At 47.0% G+C, this 17,236-nt stretch overlaps 1 protein-coding gene across 1 annotated transcript in view; it reads left to right on the top strand.

Annotated features, from left to right (window-relative positions):
• The first annotated feature begins 1,572 nt into the window (after positions 1 to 1,572).
• DCUN1D4 (defective in cullin neddylation 1 domain containing 4) overlaps positions 1,573 to 17,236 on the top strand; it is a 70,910-nt gene continuing 55,246 nt past the window's right edge. Inside the window, 2 exon segments of the mRNA XM_052642152.1 lie at positions 1,573 to 1,638; positions 1,640 to 1,724. Coding sequence (XP_052498112.1) covers positions 1,573 to 1,638; positions 1,640 to 1,724 — 151 coding nt within the window.

Raw genomic sequence — 17,236 nt, forward strand, 5'->3', positions numbered from 1 at the left:
ACTAATATCTCAAAATATTATTCCGCTACATTAATATGGTGAGTGTGCTGAGTTGGTTTGAAAGCCTTGCGAAAAACTCGTCGGAACTATGGAAAATGTTGAGAATTCTTGACTGAGGAAACTCAAGGGTCAGAAGTCATCTAAACTAACTCCTTCCTCTGCCAAATAACAGCCAAACAACAGTTTTCTGGACCGCTTCTTGCCGTCATTGACTTAGATTCACTTAGCTGACGCATACTGTTCTTCAAGGGCTGGTGACCTGAGCCTTGGACTTGCTCAGGTGCCAGGCTGAGCCCGAAGCTCAGAGAGTGGCCCTTGGTTTTCTGCGTGTGGTCTGCGGGCGCACAAATGTGTATCACCGACCATGGAGCAGTCGAAGCCTTTAGAACAGACCATTTATGACGAAGGAGGAGGAAATGTGTTGTCGCTGGAAAAGAAGCGCGTTTCGAAAATGAGGACAGAGTGGATTGTTGTGACTTGTGCAAGAAAGAATTTGTTCCTCACCAGAGGGTTTGCTGGAAATAAAGACGCGGCGACTCTTTATCAGTGTCTAGCTGCAGCAAACAGCCAGCAAGAGAAGTCCCAGTCCAACTTCGTCGCGGACTGGGCTACCGTAGAGAGCCGCTCGGAGGCGTGAGAGACAAGCAGGAGACTCCGACGCGTCGAGTCGGCGGTTCCCCCACTCAGTGCAGCGGGAACAAGCCGCACCAACAGCTCTTCTCCTTCGTTCTTTGGGAGACACTTCGCTTGCTTTGTTTCAGACGCCGACCTATCTTCCTTGGTTGGTCTACAGCTCCACCAGTCCCGCCCACCAGAGGGCGGGGCTCCAGGGTCAAGGTGGACCAATTCCCCAGCCTCGCCCCTACACGCGCTTTTGGACCCCCGGGGCTGAGTGACAGCGGCCAGGTCCAACCTGCTATTCGGGAGCATGGCCCCCGCCAGGGGCGGTACGGGGACGAGGCGCCGGGGCCAATCGTATTGGACTTTAGGGGGCGGGGCCTCTTTGCCAGCTCCAGACCAGCTCTCTCTGCACTCTTTTTGTCAAATGAGAGACGCGGGTGGGCGGCCCCTCAGCCGAAGTTCAGCCAATGGAGGAGGCGAGATGGGCGGGCCGAGAGTGCCCGGCGGCGGGTCCTCAGCTCCCAGCCGAGGTGCGGCGAGCCGGTGGGGGGACCGCGAGGCGAGCGCGGGAGCTTGGGCGGCGAGAGCGGTGTGAGCTGCCCGAAAATGCACTCGGATGCCGCCGCTGTCAGTGAGTAACAGAGAACCAGCCGGCTGGGAGCGGGCGGCTGCCAACACTCTCCGCTCATCTCCCGCAGTCCCCGCCCCGCGCCTCCTGTCCCGAAACACGCCGGGATCCCCTGCCCGGGAGCCACTCCTTCCCCTCCCGGGGCCGGGGCGGGCGGTGACGCTGCGGGCGGCGCGGGGCGGGGGCGGGCGTAGGGGGAAGGGGCCGGCCTGCCGGGGGAGGGCGGAGGTGAGGGGGGTGGGGACTGGCTCTATTTCAGTGTTGGGGGAAGGGGGGGGGGCGGGACGTGCGATGAAGGGCCGGGACCAGAGTGTCCCGGGTGAATGGAGGTGGAGGCGGCGGCGGGCGCTAGCGAGCAGGGTTGGGGGTTGGCACCGACGGGGGGAGGGAGAGAGGGAGCGAGCGAGCGAGCGGGGCGCAGGGGTGAGGATTTCCTAGGGGCTGAGCGGTGCGGGCGGCTCCGTGAGAAAGGCGGGTGAGTGCTAGGGGAGCGCGGGGGCGGGGACAATGGGAAGAAGGGCTGGATGGCGGGGGTGGGGGGGAACAATGGGGTGGAGGATTGGGGGCAGCGGCCGTGCGGGGCAGGAGGGCAGGCAAGGAGATGAGGGCTGATGTAATGGGAAAGGGAGATGGTGGGAGGGATTGGGGTGTGATGGGATAGTTGGGGAGTCCGGCGAGCAGGAGGGCCATAGGAAGCGTGGAGGGATAGAACTGGGAGTGGTGAGAGGGGGCCGAGGTTGGGGTAATAGGATGGAGCAGGTGTTGGGAACATAAGGAAATTGGGAGTGAGAGGAGAGGCAGAAGGTGGTTTGGGGTGACATAATGGGGCCAGGGGTAGAGGAGGTGCTGTGGGGGTGAAGAGCTAGTTGTGAGGGAAGAGAGGTTGGGAGGGGCCAGGGCAGGGGGAACACTTGTCTTGTCCAGATTCTGTCCCCGTGGGGCTCGGGGAGGAAGGTGTCGGACTATGTGTTTGGGGGAGATGTATCCTTCCCTGGATTAAGGCTGGGTCCCTTGAAGGGGAGCCTTGAGCTTCAGGGTATAAGGGGGGGCGGGGCTGGGGTGGAGGGGGCGGGGGAGGTGCCCTGAGGTTGGCGCTTGCCGCGGTTACCCCTGATCGGCGGGAAGCGAGGTCAACGCTGGCGCGGGCTATGGCTGCGGGTCTGGGAGGCGGGGCAGGGGAGCAGGCTGCGGGTTTTCCGCTGTGGGTGCCGGAGGGGTCGGGCCCTGGAGTCCAGGGGCGGGGCGGCGGGGGGGGGGGGTCCCTGACGGTCCGAGGATTTGGCAGTCTGTGACGCAGTTGTCTAATTTCTGATCGTCAGGTGTGGAGGCTGGTGCTTCGGGATCCGCTTCCCTGCCGGGAGGGCCGGACCACAAACCCAGCGTAGCGCCCTCGGGGCGCGACCTCTTCCAGCTTTGCGGAGAGGGCGCTTTAGGGGTTTCCTTTAGGGTCTGGCACCGGTCGCCGGGCGTGAAGGGGAAAAGCGGTCCCGCGGAATTCTGGGACTTGTAGTCCGGACCGCGGTTGGGTTGGGTGCACGTGGGTAACTGTGGAAACGAGTCCCAGAATGCAGCGCGCCTCTCGGAGCCGCCCAGCTTCGCTAACTCGTGCTTTATTCCCCGCGGACCCTAGCGCACTCCAGGGAGGCGTTCCTGTCCCCTGGGACCTTCTCCCCGTGTCAGTGGGTGGGCGAGAACCAAGCCAAGCGCAGTCCTTTCACACTTGGGTTCTTTATCTCCAAGTTGAATATTTCCCACTTGCATTTGGTGCCCTTACTTGTAGAATAAACGCTTCGTCTTGAACCATTTAGTACATAGGTTGTGGAAAAACATTGAAGATGCGACGCAATTTAAAGCAGCGTTTAGAATAGTGTGTATTTGTGGCTACCTGTGTGTATAAACACCAAGTTAAAAGGTTCCGTCTTAGTTAAATCTAAGAATGCGGTGGAGACACGTAAAAACGTTGTGAATATAGTATAAATTGTGTTTGCAGTTCTTGGGCCGTTTGGATTGCCAAAGGATAAAGGGACTTTTGGGGAAAAGATGTTCTTGAATTTGGTGTGTGTGCATGTACGTGTGCGTGCTTAGTCTCTTCAGTCCTGTCTGACTCATTTGTGAGCCCGTAGACTATAATCCGGAGAAGGCAATGGCACCCCACTCCAGTACTCGTGCCTGGAAAATCCCATGGATGGAGGAGCTGCAGTCCCTGGGGTCGCACAGAGTCGGGCACGACTGAAGCGACTTAGCAGCAGCAGCAGCAGACTATAATCCGCCAGGCTCCTCTGTCCATGGGATTTCCCAGGCAAGAATACTGGAGTGCGTTGCCACTTACACTCCAGAGGATCCTCCTGACCCAGGGATCGAACTCAGTTCTCTTGCGTCTCCTGCAATGGCAGGCGTAGTCTTTACCACTGTGCCACCAATTGAGAGCTGGAGGTGGCTTAATGGAATTGCGGTGAAAATGATCTCATTTATTTAAGCCAGCGTGAAAATGTGAAGATGAGCAAAGGGAATATTTGATGTCTTTGGTTTTCAAAGAAGCATGGAAAGCAAATGAGACTAGAGGAAGGTAAACTCATTGGAGAGAACCTTAGGTTTTCATGTGTTTTTCTTTAGTATTAGAAACCATCCTTTCAGCCTGTAGACTGCAGACATCACATCCTTTGCCAGTTCCCTTTACCATTGATATGCAATGAGGACTCCAAAACGTGTAATGTGGAGGAGGGCTATCAGGTTAGCTCAGAAGTGACAGAGTTTTTTAATGTGATGTATAAAGTACTATGAAACCATTGGTAGCATGGTCACTAGAAGATTATTGTGATGACCCAGATGATAAAAATTTTACCAAGAAGTCCAAAGATTTGGAAACTATCTAGTATGGTTACAAATATATTGAACTTGAGTGCTTGATTCAATGAACTCATATGGTTCATTTCATAATGGCTGAAAAATTGGGCAGTGTGTGATTTTATCAGGAAAAGATTTATATCTGTTTTATATTTTACTTAAGCTTAAGGTGACATATCCAGGAACTCCTTTGTGACATGTAAATATTTAACCTGGTTATGTTTTCCTTTTTTTTTTTTAATGTGCATGTGTCATGAAATTTGCTCTTGTAAAGGGTGAAGTGTATGAGGTTGAAAACAAAACCTGTAACTGTCTTTAAGGTGGTGTTTTTAAAGAAAATATTAGGCCAGTCATTTTGTTCCCTTTTCTCTTTTTTCAGTTTCATCCCAAAGGGCAGGTGCCCTATAGATACACATGACGCTCTCTCTTCCCCAGCACGCAAACCCCAAATTCCTATACATTATTATCGTAGCACTTTCTGCTATGGTTTTTAGGTTCCTCTTTGATTTTTGGCCTTTAGGGAGGTTGTTTTATTTTCTTATGGGCTTAGTTATGCATTTAAACAAAAGTTTCTTAAACTTTTCCCAGAACTTTTGCGACTGTTTCAAGCAGATGGTTCCAGCTTAAGAATGGTGTGACTTTACAGTGGTGCTCAATCAATATGCATTTGATAAAAACTGTACCTTGAATTTTGGATTTTGATCTTTTCTCAAGTTAGTGATGTATGGTATTATAGTTTCCTGATGCTTGAGCAGCGGCCTCGGCAACTCCCAGTCAGACACGTAATCAGGAGGGTAAACAACCAGTACAGTTATAACCATTTTGTACCCAGACCACCATCCTGTTTTTCACTTTCAGTACAGTTTTCTGTAAATTACCTGAGGGGACTTCCCTGGTGGTCCAGCAGTTAAGACTCTGCACTCCCAATGCTGAGAGCACTGATTCCATCCCTGGTTGGGGAACTAAGATCCTGCCTGCCACATAGCATGGCCAAAAAAAAAATTACCTGAGATAGTCAATATTTTGTTATAAAATAGGCTTGAAGTTTCGAGATAATTTTGCCCAGCTGTGTGTTAACGTAAGAGTTCTGAGCATGTTTAGGATGGGCTAGGCTAAGCTGTTATCTGTAGGTTAGGTTTATTAAATGTACTTTCGACATAGGATATTCTCAGTTAAATAGTGGGTTTACTCAGGGCATAACCCCATCATAAGTAGAGAAAGATCTATAATGGGAATATTTTCAGGTTGTTTTACCAGTAACATTGCCAGAAAAGAAAGAGCCCCTCATTTTCTCCCTTGGAAGAGAAAATGGTAACCCTCTCCAGTATTCTTGTCTGAAAAATCCCATGGACAGAGGAGCCTGGTGGGCCACAGTCCATGGGGTTGCAAAGAATAGGACAATTTTCCACTTCTGGGAATTTCTGTATTTTTGTTTTTTGTTCCTCTCTTCTTGCTCCCAAGAAGTACCCCTATTAACACTTGATCACATGTTTTCAAATGTTATTTATTATTATATCCATTTCTCTTTAACTGCTCCCAGAAGCTCTTATTTATTGCTTTTTTCCTATCATATATGTTTGCATTGCTCTCATCTCAGTAGTGGAGAAGGCAATGGCAACCCACTCCAGTACTCTTGCCTGGAAAATCCCATGGATGGAGGAGCCTGGTAGGCTGCAGTCCATGGGGTCGCTAAGAGTCGAACATGACTGAGCGACTTCCCTTTCACTTTTCACTTTCATGCATTGGAGAAGGACATGGCAACCCACTCCAGTGTTCTTGCCTGGAGAATCCCAGGGACGGAGGAGCCTGGTGGGCTGCCGTCTATGGGGTCACACAGAGTCGGACACGACTGAAGCGACTTAGCAGCAGCAGCTTTCATCTCAGTAGTAATAGTCTTGTGTAGTCAGCAGTGTAAAAAAATCATGGTTTCAGAAACTGACCTCCTGATAACTTTTGTTGTATGATTTAGGATGCCTCTGGCAAATAAATACTCAATCAAAAGTGGCTTAAGTAATAGAGCTTATTTTTGTTCAGTAACAAGAAGTTTAGAGATGGATGGTTCTAAGGCTGGTACAGAGTCTCAGTATGTCTTTTAAGAATCTAGGCTCTTTGTATACTTTTTTCCTTTATTTTTAGTATTTTGGTTTATCAGGAGCCTTAAGCTCGTTGCCTCATGTTTGCAATGTGGTTGCTGTAGCACCAGACATCATGCTTATGTAAGAAAAGGGTGAAAGCAGTATATTTCCTTATAGTTCCCTCCCTTACAGAGAGAATCTTTTCTGGAAGGTCACCTTGGAGACTTTCCCTTTAGTTTCATTGGGTAGAATTGACATCATGCCACTACTAGTTGTAAGGGAGGTGGAGAAGGTGAAAGTCTGGCGTTTTTAGCTTCTGTTGTGGGTTCCAGACTTCCCTAGGGCTCAAGAAGGGTGGGGAGAATGCTATGAGTTGGCAGCCTGTAGTTATATCCCTGAATCAGCTACTTTGTCCAACTGTCTTTGACTTGGTCTCAATCATTTTTATCTGTTGATTTATTTTCTGCCACATTCTAAAATGATTAGAGGTGACTTAATAAATATAAATAAAATTCTGTCAAGAGAAAGAAAATACAGATTTACAGGCTACACATAAATGCTTGCTGTATGTTAGAAATGGGCCATGTATTTTGGCTGTCAGCTTCCTAGTGGCCAAAATAAAGATGAGAACAAGACCAATTCATTTTTTTCATTTGGTGAATGAAACTGCAGTTCATGTAATAACCCAGGCTGGAAGCTTAGACATTGCTCATCCTCTCTTTTCTTGGTTGGTAGCGAGTGCGAGCTTGCATCTCTCTTCCTATGCCTGTCCTCTCTGTTCCATACCGATTGCCATCGCTCTAGGTCTGAGCCATCCTTTCTTATAATAACCAGTAAGTAATCTTTTTGCCAGGCTCAGCCTCCTATTTATCCTCTTCATCATCATTGAATATCTTTGTCCTTATGACCCCTCTACCCCAAAACCTCAAAGGCTCCCAGTTGCTTACAGATGTCTCAGGAGCTGGGATTGAACTGGTTCTGTAGTTTAAGCTTAGTTTCTTTCCTCTGAACTCTTCTCCCCCCTCTGCTCTCAGTGCCACTTCTCTTAATTGTTCCTTTTTCCCACTCTAGCAGACTCCTTCCCTCCACCGAATCTCCAAGGACTGCTGACTTTTATTCTTGGTTTTATCTTATTTAACGGTTTTATCTTATTTAACAGTAGCTGTGTGTTTACTTACTTGTCCCTTTTCCAGTTGGACAATAACTCTCTCTTGAGATCTGGGACTCTGCCTTAGTATCCATGCTGTGGTCCTGTGCATTGCATTGCTTAGAACCTCAAATATGTAATGAACTGAACTTAGATGGTCTCTTAGATGAACTTAGATGAACTCTTGAGCAGTTAGTGAATTATCTGAAAGATTTTCATGCTTCTTCCTGCAATTCTGCTTCTGAGATGTCTTTTGTTATCTTTAGGTTTTTCTTCCAGGAATACACTTAATTTCACTTATTCATTCTCTGCCATTTTTTTTGGACAGAGTTGTCCTATGCAAACCAATGTAAATAATATGTATTTTTAAATGCATGCAGATATCAGTTTTGAAGAATGTCTGTGGCATGGAGAAGTTCTCCAGAAGGGAGTAGCACACTGGTGATGTGCTGAGGGGCAAGAGTGTGCATGTAACAGTACGTGTGTCCACTTCTGACCTGGTGTGTAATGGGCCGTGGTGGGGAAGGCTTGGGCAGGGCTTGGCAGGTCTGATGGTAAAGAGCCTGGAAGTGTCTGTCTCCCTTCCTATTTTGTTTTATGACCAGAGTCTGGTCCTAAGGGTTTTTTGTTGTTGTTGTTGTTGTTGTTTTAATGTTAAGAATACATTAAGCTCACCAAAGTCTGTCTTTATTTAGGAAGTAAATTGTGTTAGTTGGAGGTGAGTTTTCTGAGCCTCTGACAGTAATGCTCACATCTCTGTTTAGGTAACCAGCTTAAATTAGAGTCAGTTGCCTTTCATAGCATATTCTTTTTTTAATTCTGAGATTCAGGTTAGCAGAAGTACCTCTTGAGAATTATTCTTTTAAGCAGAACATACATGTAAAGATATTTATGGCTGGGACTTCCCTGGTAGTTCAACGGTTAAAACACCACACTTCCACTGCAGGGGGCCCAAGTTTGATCCCTGATTGGGAAACTAAGATCCTGCATGGTGTGTAGCCACAAAAAATAAAAACAAAACAAACAAAAAAAGTACTAAAAAAATATTAGTGGCTATCAGTTCAGTTCAGTCGTTCATTCGTGTCCAACTCTTTGCGAACCCATGGACTGCAGCACACCAGGGTACCCTGTCCATCACCAACTCAAAACTCCTGTTTGAGCTTATTCAAACTCCTGTCCATCAAGTCAGTGACGCCATCCAAACATCTCACCCTCTGTCATCCCCATCTCCTCCTGCCTTCATCTTTCCCAGCATCAGGGTCTTTTCCAATGAGTCAGTTCTTCTCATCAGGTGGGCAAAGTATTGGAGTTTCTGCTTCAGCATCAGTCTTTCCAATGAATATTCAGGACTGATTTCCTTTAGGATTGAGTGGTTGGATCTCCTTGCAGTCCAAGGGACCCTCAAGAGTCTTGTCCAACACCACAGTTCAAAAGCATCACTTCTTTAGCACTCAGCTTTCTTTATAGTCCAACTTTCACATCCGTACATGACTATTGGGAAAACCATAGCTTTGATTAGATGGACCCTTGGTGGCTATAAGAGAGGCTATTATATTGGTGGCTATAAAAGAGGCTACAACTTTTGGCTTATGTTTCAAATAGAAAAAAATACTGAAGTGCATTTTGGATAGAATCATATATTTTAACAATTGTTGCATGACTGTTCAGATCTAAGGATCTTTTCTCTATCATGTCCAGTATTCTGGTAGACAAAGTATTTGCTGCTTTAGATTTGAATTGTTTTTGTTTTAATCCGAAGATGCTGTTAATGAGTTATTTTCAGTCTAGGAAGGTAGGCTTTGTAGTTTTTGAAACTACTAATTAATATACTGGTGGTGGTGGTGGTTTAGTCGCTAAGTCATGTCCGACTCTTTGCGACCCCCATGGACTGTAGCCCACCAGGCTCCTCTGTCCATGGGATTTTCCAGGCGCGAATACTGGTGTGAGTTGCCGTTTCCTTCTCTTGGGTATCTTCCCAACCCAGGGATTGAACTTGTGTCTCCTGCATCACAGGTGAATTCTTTATCATCTGAACCACTGTAAAACATTAAATAATGTGTCGAAAGACCCCCACCCTCCCCAGATCACATTACCTCTGAGTATGATTCTTTTTAGTTCCATCTTTGAGGATTGTTTTCCTTGTGAATATTTTTTGAAAACCTTTCATTAGTTGCTGTCCGTGTCACTAGTATTTGCAAAGATGGTGTGTCATCCCTTTATATCTGTGATGGCTTTTGCCAGTCTTTGGGGCCCTGGTTCTTCCTCTGATTGGGGAATTCTAACTGTCAAAGCAGAGCTGCCCAGACACCCACACCAGAGTGTGATTCTGAAACTGAAGGCAGGTCCAGGTTATGTCAGTGGTGCACTTTGCCCTTAGATGTTTTGGTTGTACAGCTGGTATGATTGGTCCTCTGGTTTTCCTGGAGATTGTGGGAACTATCTAATAACCTTAAAAAAGAAAAATTGCTGTTCTGTTTAAGTTAGCTAGTTTGTTTGTGATGCTTGCAACTAAGAATTCTGACAAATTCAACATCCAGACCTGTCACTGGTTGATACATGGCAGAGGCCATTGTGGAGAAGAGCAGTGATCTGCCTTTCCACTCTGCCTGGACTCTATTCAGAGTCCAAGAGCCCTGACTTGAGGTGATCCAAAAGACTGAAGCAGGTACTGAGGCAGTGTTTGTGGTAGGAGCTGCCTTTATCAGTGGTCATGCTGGACTCTGAGGCATGCAGTCACCCCACTGATCTCACTGTGTAGAGCTCTTTACTGCTGTCTTCTCTTAATCACATCTGTGTTCTCTCCCCCTCCCCCAAATTGTTGAGAGTATTAGGTATGGAAATAATACTGGTAGAATATTTATTTTGTTTAGCCAAAAATCATATCTAATAGTCCTAATTGCTGTTTAGTTGACTTTATTGAATGTAATTAATTCTATAAAATTTTACCCATTTGATCAATACATGTGTGTGTGTAACCACCACAATAATTAAGATATGAAATGATTTTGTTGTCCCTCAAAATACCCTTATATTCCCTTGCAGTCTGTACTTCTGTACTTTCCACCACAATTTTTGGCTTTTAATATATATCAGCTTAGGCCTCCTCCATGTTATTTGATGATTTGTCATTTTGCTGTTTGTGAGGATATTACAGTGTAAAAAGATACAATAATCTCTTCTTCAGTTCAGTTCAGTTCAGTCACTCAGTTGTGTCCGGCGACCCCATGAATCGCAGCACGCCAGGCCTCCCTGTCCATCACCAACTCCCGGAGTTCACTCAGACTCACATCCATCGAGTCAGTGATGCCATCCAGCCATCTCATCCTCTGTCGTCCCCTTCTCCTCCTGCCCCCAATCCCTCCCAGCGTCTCTTCTTACTGAACTATTAAATCCAAAGAAAAACTAACAGTGCTGCATAAATTATAAATCTTTACACATAGAATTGACTTGTCTTAGTTGACTTGTTCCCTTGAAAGATTTTCCTGGTGGATGGCTCTTCTGTGGACCAAAGGCATACAGTTCTAGGATTAGTTCCTTGGATGAGATGATGTATTTTCTGGGTCAGGTCGGGAGGCAGGGAAGCAGAGTAGCAGAGTAGTTAAGTGTGGGCCTTAGAGTCAGAATATCTGGGTTCTGCCCCTGTTAGCTGTGTGACCGTGGATAAATTACTCAAATACTCTGTGTAAGCTTCAGGTTCCTCATGCATAAAGGCACCTACTGTAGGGTATGGAGTTGTTCAGTCAGGGGTGTTTATTGAACACCTACTGTGTACTAGGCCCCATTCTTCATCTGTCGTGAAGTTTTCATTCCAGCATGGGGAAAGAAGTGGATAATAAGAGTGTGTTCCATGGTGATCAGCTCATTAGAGAAGAACCAAGCAGGGAAGGGGAGCACACCCATGCCCCATGTGTGCAGGGGAGGGGAACAAGAGCAGAGGATGCTGTAGCTTCCATGGCTTGGTCAGGGACGGCCGGAGGAGGTGAAGGGGGCATTCTAGGGAGAGGGAATACAAATTCAGAGACTCTGAGGAGGGGAGCAGACCTGTGTTTGAGGAATGGCAAACAGGCCAACTGTGCTTGGAGTGGAGTTGGGGCTTGGGCAGAGAGGAAGAGTAGGAGGCAAGATGAGGAGTGATCCTGAGAATTAAATTAAATAGAAGACAAAATGTTTAGAGAAATGCTTGGCACTTTTCTGTTTTTGTTGCTGATGATTACTGTGTAATGACAGTTTTCTTATTAGGCTTTAAAAAGAGCCCCTCGAGGGACTTCCCTGGCGGTCCAGTGGCTAAGACTCTCCCAGGGCAGGGGGCCCAGGTTCTGTCCCTGGTCAGGGGACAAGAGCTGACATGCCACAATTCAAGATCCCGTGTGACTCAGCTAAGACCCAGAGCAGCCAAATAAATAAATGAAAGGAGACCGTGGAGAGGAACAGAGGTCATAAGAAAGAGGCAATGCCTCACTTGGTCACTCACCAAACCTTTGCGGTTTTTTCTATAGCTGGGTGCTCCTGCGACAAAGACAGATGAGCCTGGCCCTTGTGTTTAAGGAGCTTCCTTCCAGTGCTTAGTGGTGGAGGCAGAGAAGTCCTGGACAGTTGAAATATGGGGCAGGGAAGGTTAGATGGGTGCCCAGCATGCTTAGAAGCAAATAGGTAGTCATTAAAATTAGACTTCAGGGAAGTGAAGTGACATGTTAGTCGATCAGCCGTGTCCAAATCTTTGTGACCTCGTGGACTGTGTAGCCTGCCAAGGTCCTCTGTCCATAGAGTTCTCCAGGCAAGATTGTTGGAGTGGGTTACCATTCCCTTCTCCAAGGGATCTTCCAGACCCAGGAACTGAACCCTGGTCACTTGGATTGCAGGCAGATTCTTTTACCATCTGAGTCACCAGGGAAGCCCTTCAGGGAAGTTAGCTATTATTGTGTAAGCTTAGCTTTTGAAGTTCTAGTATGTGAAGGAAAAGATGGGTGTGTGCCTCCGGGGCTGAGGTGGAAGGGTGCTTTCCAAGTAGAGGGAGCAGCCTGGCAGTAGCAAAGGAGTTGGATAAGCCAGCGCTAAGGGGAATCAGGTGGAGGGGTGGGCAGGCGCCACATGGAGAGGGCTAGAAAGAGGCTCCAGGGAGTGGAAAGGAGGTGAGTGGTAAGAGAGAAATCAGAAGATGTGGGATGCAGGGAGAAAGAAGGAACAAAGCGGGGGGCAGGGGAGGAGAGGGACTGACAACATGTTTATACATAGTGATTAATCATGGGCTGTTCCAATTGCCTTGCCTGCTTTCATTCATTTAATCCTCACCCCAGCCCTTGAAGGTAGGAATATGAATGTACTGTTATCATCCCCATTTTACAGGTGAGGAAGCTGAGGTACAGAATGTGACCTTTTGAAGGTCACACAGCTGTAAGTGGTGAGTTGAGATGCTAACTCAGGCATTCTGACACTGGTGTTTAGGTGCCCACGACTGCCTATGAAATAATGTGTGTGCTTAGTTGCGTCCGACTCTTTGGAACCCAATGGACTGTAGCCCGCCAGGCTCCTCTGTCCGTGGGACTTTCCAGGCAAGAGTACTCTGAAATAATACTATTTTATTTGTGCATTTCATTTAATCCTTTGGTAACCTGGCAGGTATACTGGAATTCTGTGTTTTGTCACTGGCCTATGAATGTTGATGGCAGAGCCTGTTGTTACGATTGTCTTTGTTTTGCACTTGGTTCTTTTCTTCTTGGAATGGATCCCAACAGGGTCTGGGATGAATTCCTTCTTTGCCACTCCTCTTCTTTCATTATTGCCATTTCCCAATGAAACTAGTCATTTATTTAAAAATGCATTCTAGCTGGGCAACTGATTATGGCAAAGAAGAGTATTTCCATACTTTTTCTTGTCACTAATGAAATAGTCATTTTTTAGTCTTAAAGATTTTAAACAGACATTTGTATTACGTACCTTTTAAGCATATACTTTTTGAATATAGGAGATGCCTAACATTGCCGAAAAGCCAGAAAACTTATAGAGCTGCTAATGTTGTTTTTGTGTAACATCTTTGAACTGATTTCTTATCTTTTTCTGTAGTTGAGGGTGAGTTTAAGTCTTTTTCCCCTTTAAGATCTCTTTCTATAGATTCCATTCCCAAAATTAGACCACAGATTATTTGTTCTTAATTAAACAGGAAGCTTGAGGAGGAGTGTTGAACATTCAAGTCCAGACAGCTGGCTATTGACGTGAGAGTTTTAAAGACCTGTCCCCGTGTCATTCTTCTGCCCTGTCTTTTTGATCTTCTGGGTTCTGTCTGCCTTAGTCTCTTCCATGTTGAATAATAATAATAGGGATTAAAATAATGAACCTTTGTTGGTTCACAGTATGGGCCAGTACTGTGCTGAGTGCTTGGCACACACCCTAAGAGCCTGGTGAGGAGGAGCCTGTTGTTTGATTTAGTGAGGCCGGGTAACAGGAAGGTCCTTCAGCTAGGACACGGCAGAGCAGGGACTCTTACCCAGGGCTTTCTGAGGCCAGAGCTGTACTCTTTACCCCAAATTGGGCCTCTTCTAACATTAGTGAGATGAAATGGATCTGTGTTCTTCAGTGGGTAGGGTGGGGTGAAGCCAGTGAGTCCAGGGCGCTTTGTACCTAGTCAAGGTGGGAGAGCAGCCAGTCTGGCTGTCCTGACGTGGCTGGCTCCTTTAAGATGGTGGCACCAGCAGGCACAGGCTGTGCGGTTGGTGACGGGTGCTGGGTGGCACGCCACCTGTCCTGGATGGGGGCTTCACCTCCCAGCCACTTTTTCAGGTCCTGTGAGAGTTAGGAGGAAAAAGCCAGAAGCGGTGGTGTGCTTGGATGGCCTTAGCTTCAGATCTTGTGTTCAGTGAAAGCTCCGAGTCACCCACCATGACCTGGTCCCACCTCGTCAGTTTCCTCCTTCCCACGCTCACTTTCCTGACTTTGTGTCTTGTAGATAACAAGTATTTATTGATGAGGAGAGTGATGTTCATGCCTTGCTCCTCACTGCCCCTTGGTTCCTTTCAGTTTGCACCTAAGTTTTTGACCTTGAACAGCTTGGATCTTGATCTTGTCTTCACACTGCGAGGGTTGCCGTGAATGGGTTGGACTCCCCTCTGGCCTGGCTGAGATTGTGAACTGGATGTGGACGGGGATTGAAGAGAGGGTGGGGACGCACGCTCCTCTCTGGTTGCGTGTAGAGTCACCTGGGCTGCTTGAGAAGCTCTGACAAGTCCACTCCTATTTTTGTTTGATTGGCCTGGATGGGGCCCCAGCAGTGGCAGTTATTCAGACTCCCCAGGCGATTCTGATGTGCAGCCTCTGGATCAGTGTTCAGTAGCTCAGTGTGTACACGGGGTTTGATTTGGACTATGGCGGGGAGGGTGCCAGGGCTGCGGCCAGCCCTCCCCTGTACAGGCCACGCTGCTCAGCATGCAGGTGACACCGAGTGGCACAGAGCCCCGCTCAGGTGGTGCCCGCTCTGCGCCGGGCACTGTGCTGGGCGCACTGCAGCAGGGGCTCGTTTGATCCTCAGTGTTCTCATGGGACAGGTGCTGTTAGACCAAGAGCTTCCTGTTTCTAACAAGTTCGACAAGTATGCGGTATGAAGCTGACCCACAAACCTGGCTTTTGGTTTTTCCTAGTTTTGCGGTGTGGAAAACTCGTTTCAGATCTGTGTGTTTTAATAATTTGGCCTCAAATGTGAAAATAGGTTTTACAAGTGAGACACGTACTTGTGCCTTCTCACATAGCTCAATGACTTATCAGTTGGTGTGCAGAAGCATAAGTTGGTTCTAGAATACCAGTTGAAAACACTACTGTTTATAGGGTCAAAAGTAGACTTCATTTTATGGTAGACTTTGTATTTTAAGTCATTTTGAAGTGAAACTGGTTTTTAATGAATTTTTAAACTTAAAAGTGCATTTTGTAATTTTTTAAAATCACATATGCTGCGTATATTTGTGCTCATATTATAGATCCACCCTGACTTGTAATCTGACCCACTCTATGCGCTGTGCCTTCTGTAACCTTCTAGGGTACGAAGCAAGTTGAATCTCAGTGTTTTAAAAATGTGCTCCAGTCTTATCATTGTTAAGCCCAAACCCAATACCCACTCTGTCCTTTCTCTTTCTCTTCATGGTAAAACTTCTGCAACAAGTTGTTTATGCCTGATGATAGACTGATCGCTCACTTCTTGCTCCAACCATGCCTCATTTCATTCTTCACCACAGTTATAGAGTAACTTGCACATTGCTCAATCCCGTGGCTACTTTTTTTTTTCTAAGTTTATTTATTTATTTGACTGCGCCTGGTCTTAGTTGCAGCATTCAGGATTTAGTTCCCTGCCCCGGGATCCAAGCCAGGTCCTCTGCATTGGGAGCTCAGAGTCCTGACCACCAGGGAAGTCCCCAGTGGGTACTTTAAAAGCATTTTTCCTCTGTTTATTGGTCATGAGCTGCTGCTGCTGCTAAGTCGCTTCAGTTGTGTCTGACTCTGTGCGACCCCATAGACAGCTTGTGCTTTTCTAGGTATTGGGATAAAGTGGTGAACACAGCTAAAGAAAATGCCTGTAATCATGGAGCTTGGGCTCCAGGGAGTGTGACAAAGGATAAAGATGTAAATATATATAAAATATAATGTCTGGGTCACAAAGGACCTCGTATCTTACGATTCTATTGATAGAAAATGTACAGAGGCAAACTGTAGGGTTAGTGGTTGCCTGATGATGTAGGGGTGAGGGGAAAAATGAGGAGTGATTGCTGATGGGGTGATAAAAATGTTGTTAAATAACATCGTGATGGTTGTGCAGCTGTGAATACACTAAAAAGCATTGACTTGTGCACTTTAGAGGGATCAATTGTATGGTGGATGATTTCTATTTCAATAAAGCTTTTTAAAAAAGGTCAAAAAATGAAGGTGTAAACCCTAACCTGGTAGCTCAGCTGGTAACGCTGGTGGGGATGGAGGTGCTGGTTTGGATACGGAAGTCAGGGGAGGGAGGCCTCTGGATGAGGTGACGTCTGAACAGACGTTTCAGTGATGTCAGCGTCAGGCCAGTGACAACAGAGATGGGAAAGAGGAGGAGGGTATATTAAATAAAATAGACCCTGAGCCAGGGGTTCACTTGAGTAGTCAGGAAGAGTGTGGCTGGAATGGAGTGAGCAGGATAATGAAACGGGATGACTTAGGTCAGGTCGTGTAGGGCCTTGCCTGGACTTGTTGGAGTTTTTCCTTTCGTGCGGTAGTCACAAATCCAAAATCTCTACAACCTTACATTGTTACTTGTCACTTGTAGGACCCCCTTGGCAGGGGTCTCTTTTCCCCTCAGTGACATTCATATCCTCAGTGTACCCGAAACCTGTAGGAAAATGGGCTCCTGTTTCTAGAAGGAAAAAGAAAGTGAAAGTCACTCAGTTGTGCCCGACACTTTATGACCCCATGGACTGTAGCCGGCCAGGCTCCTCTGCCTGTGGAATTCTCCAGGCCAGAATACTGGAGTGGGTAGCCATTCCCTTTTCCAAGGGATCTTCCTGACCTAGGGATTGAACCCAGGTCTTCCACATTGCTGGTGGATTCTTTACCAGCTGAGCTACCAGGGAAGCTCTCTAGAAGAAAGAACAGACCTAAACAGTGAGTCTTAGTTACATACACTATTATATACTTTTTCCACATCACTGAGTAAAACTAAGGTTTCAGGAGGGTGGGCCATGTAACCAGTGGCGTGGAGCAGCCCTCAGCCTTCCCTGTGGAATCGCCTTTAGAGAGGCCCAGCCCTGCAACCGCTGCCTCTTGCTCTTGTTCTGTTCCAGAAACATGTAGGATGAATGCTGATTTTGATAACCTTTAATTTTGTTTCACTTTTTTGGCAGTGACATGGTAACGACCCCGTGTTCTGTCCTCTGCCTCCACCCCCAAAGCCGTTACTGGTTTAGTTCG

Source organism: Budorcas taxicolor, chromosome 6 (genome assembly GCF_023091745.1).
Source record: "Budorcas taxicolor isolate Tak-1 chromosome 6, Takin1.1, whole genome shotgun sequence".
NCBI lineage: Eukaryota > Metazoa > Chordata > Mammalia > Artiodactyla > Bovidae > Budorcas > Budorcas taxicolor.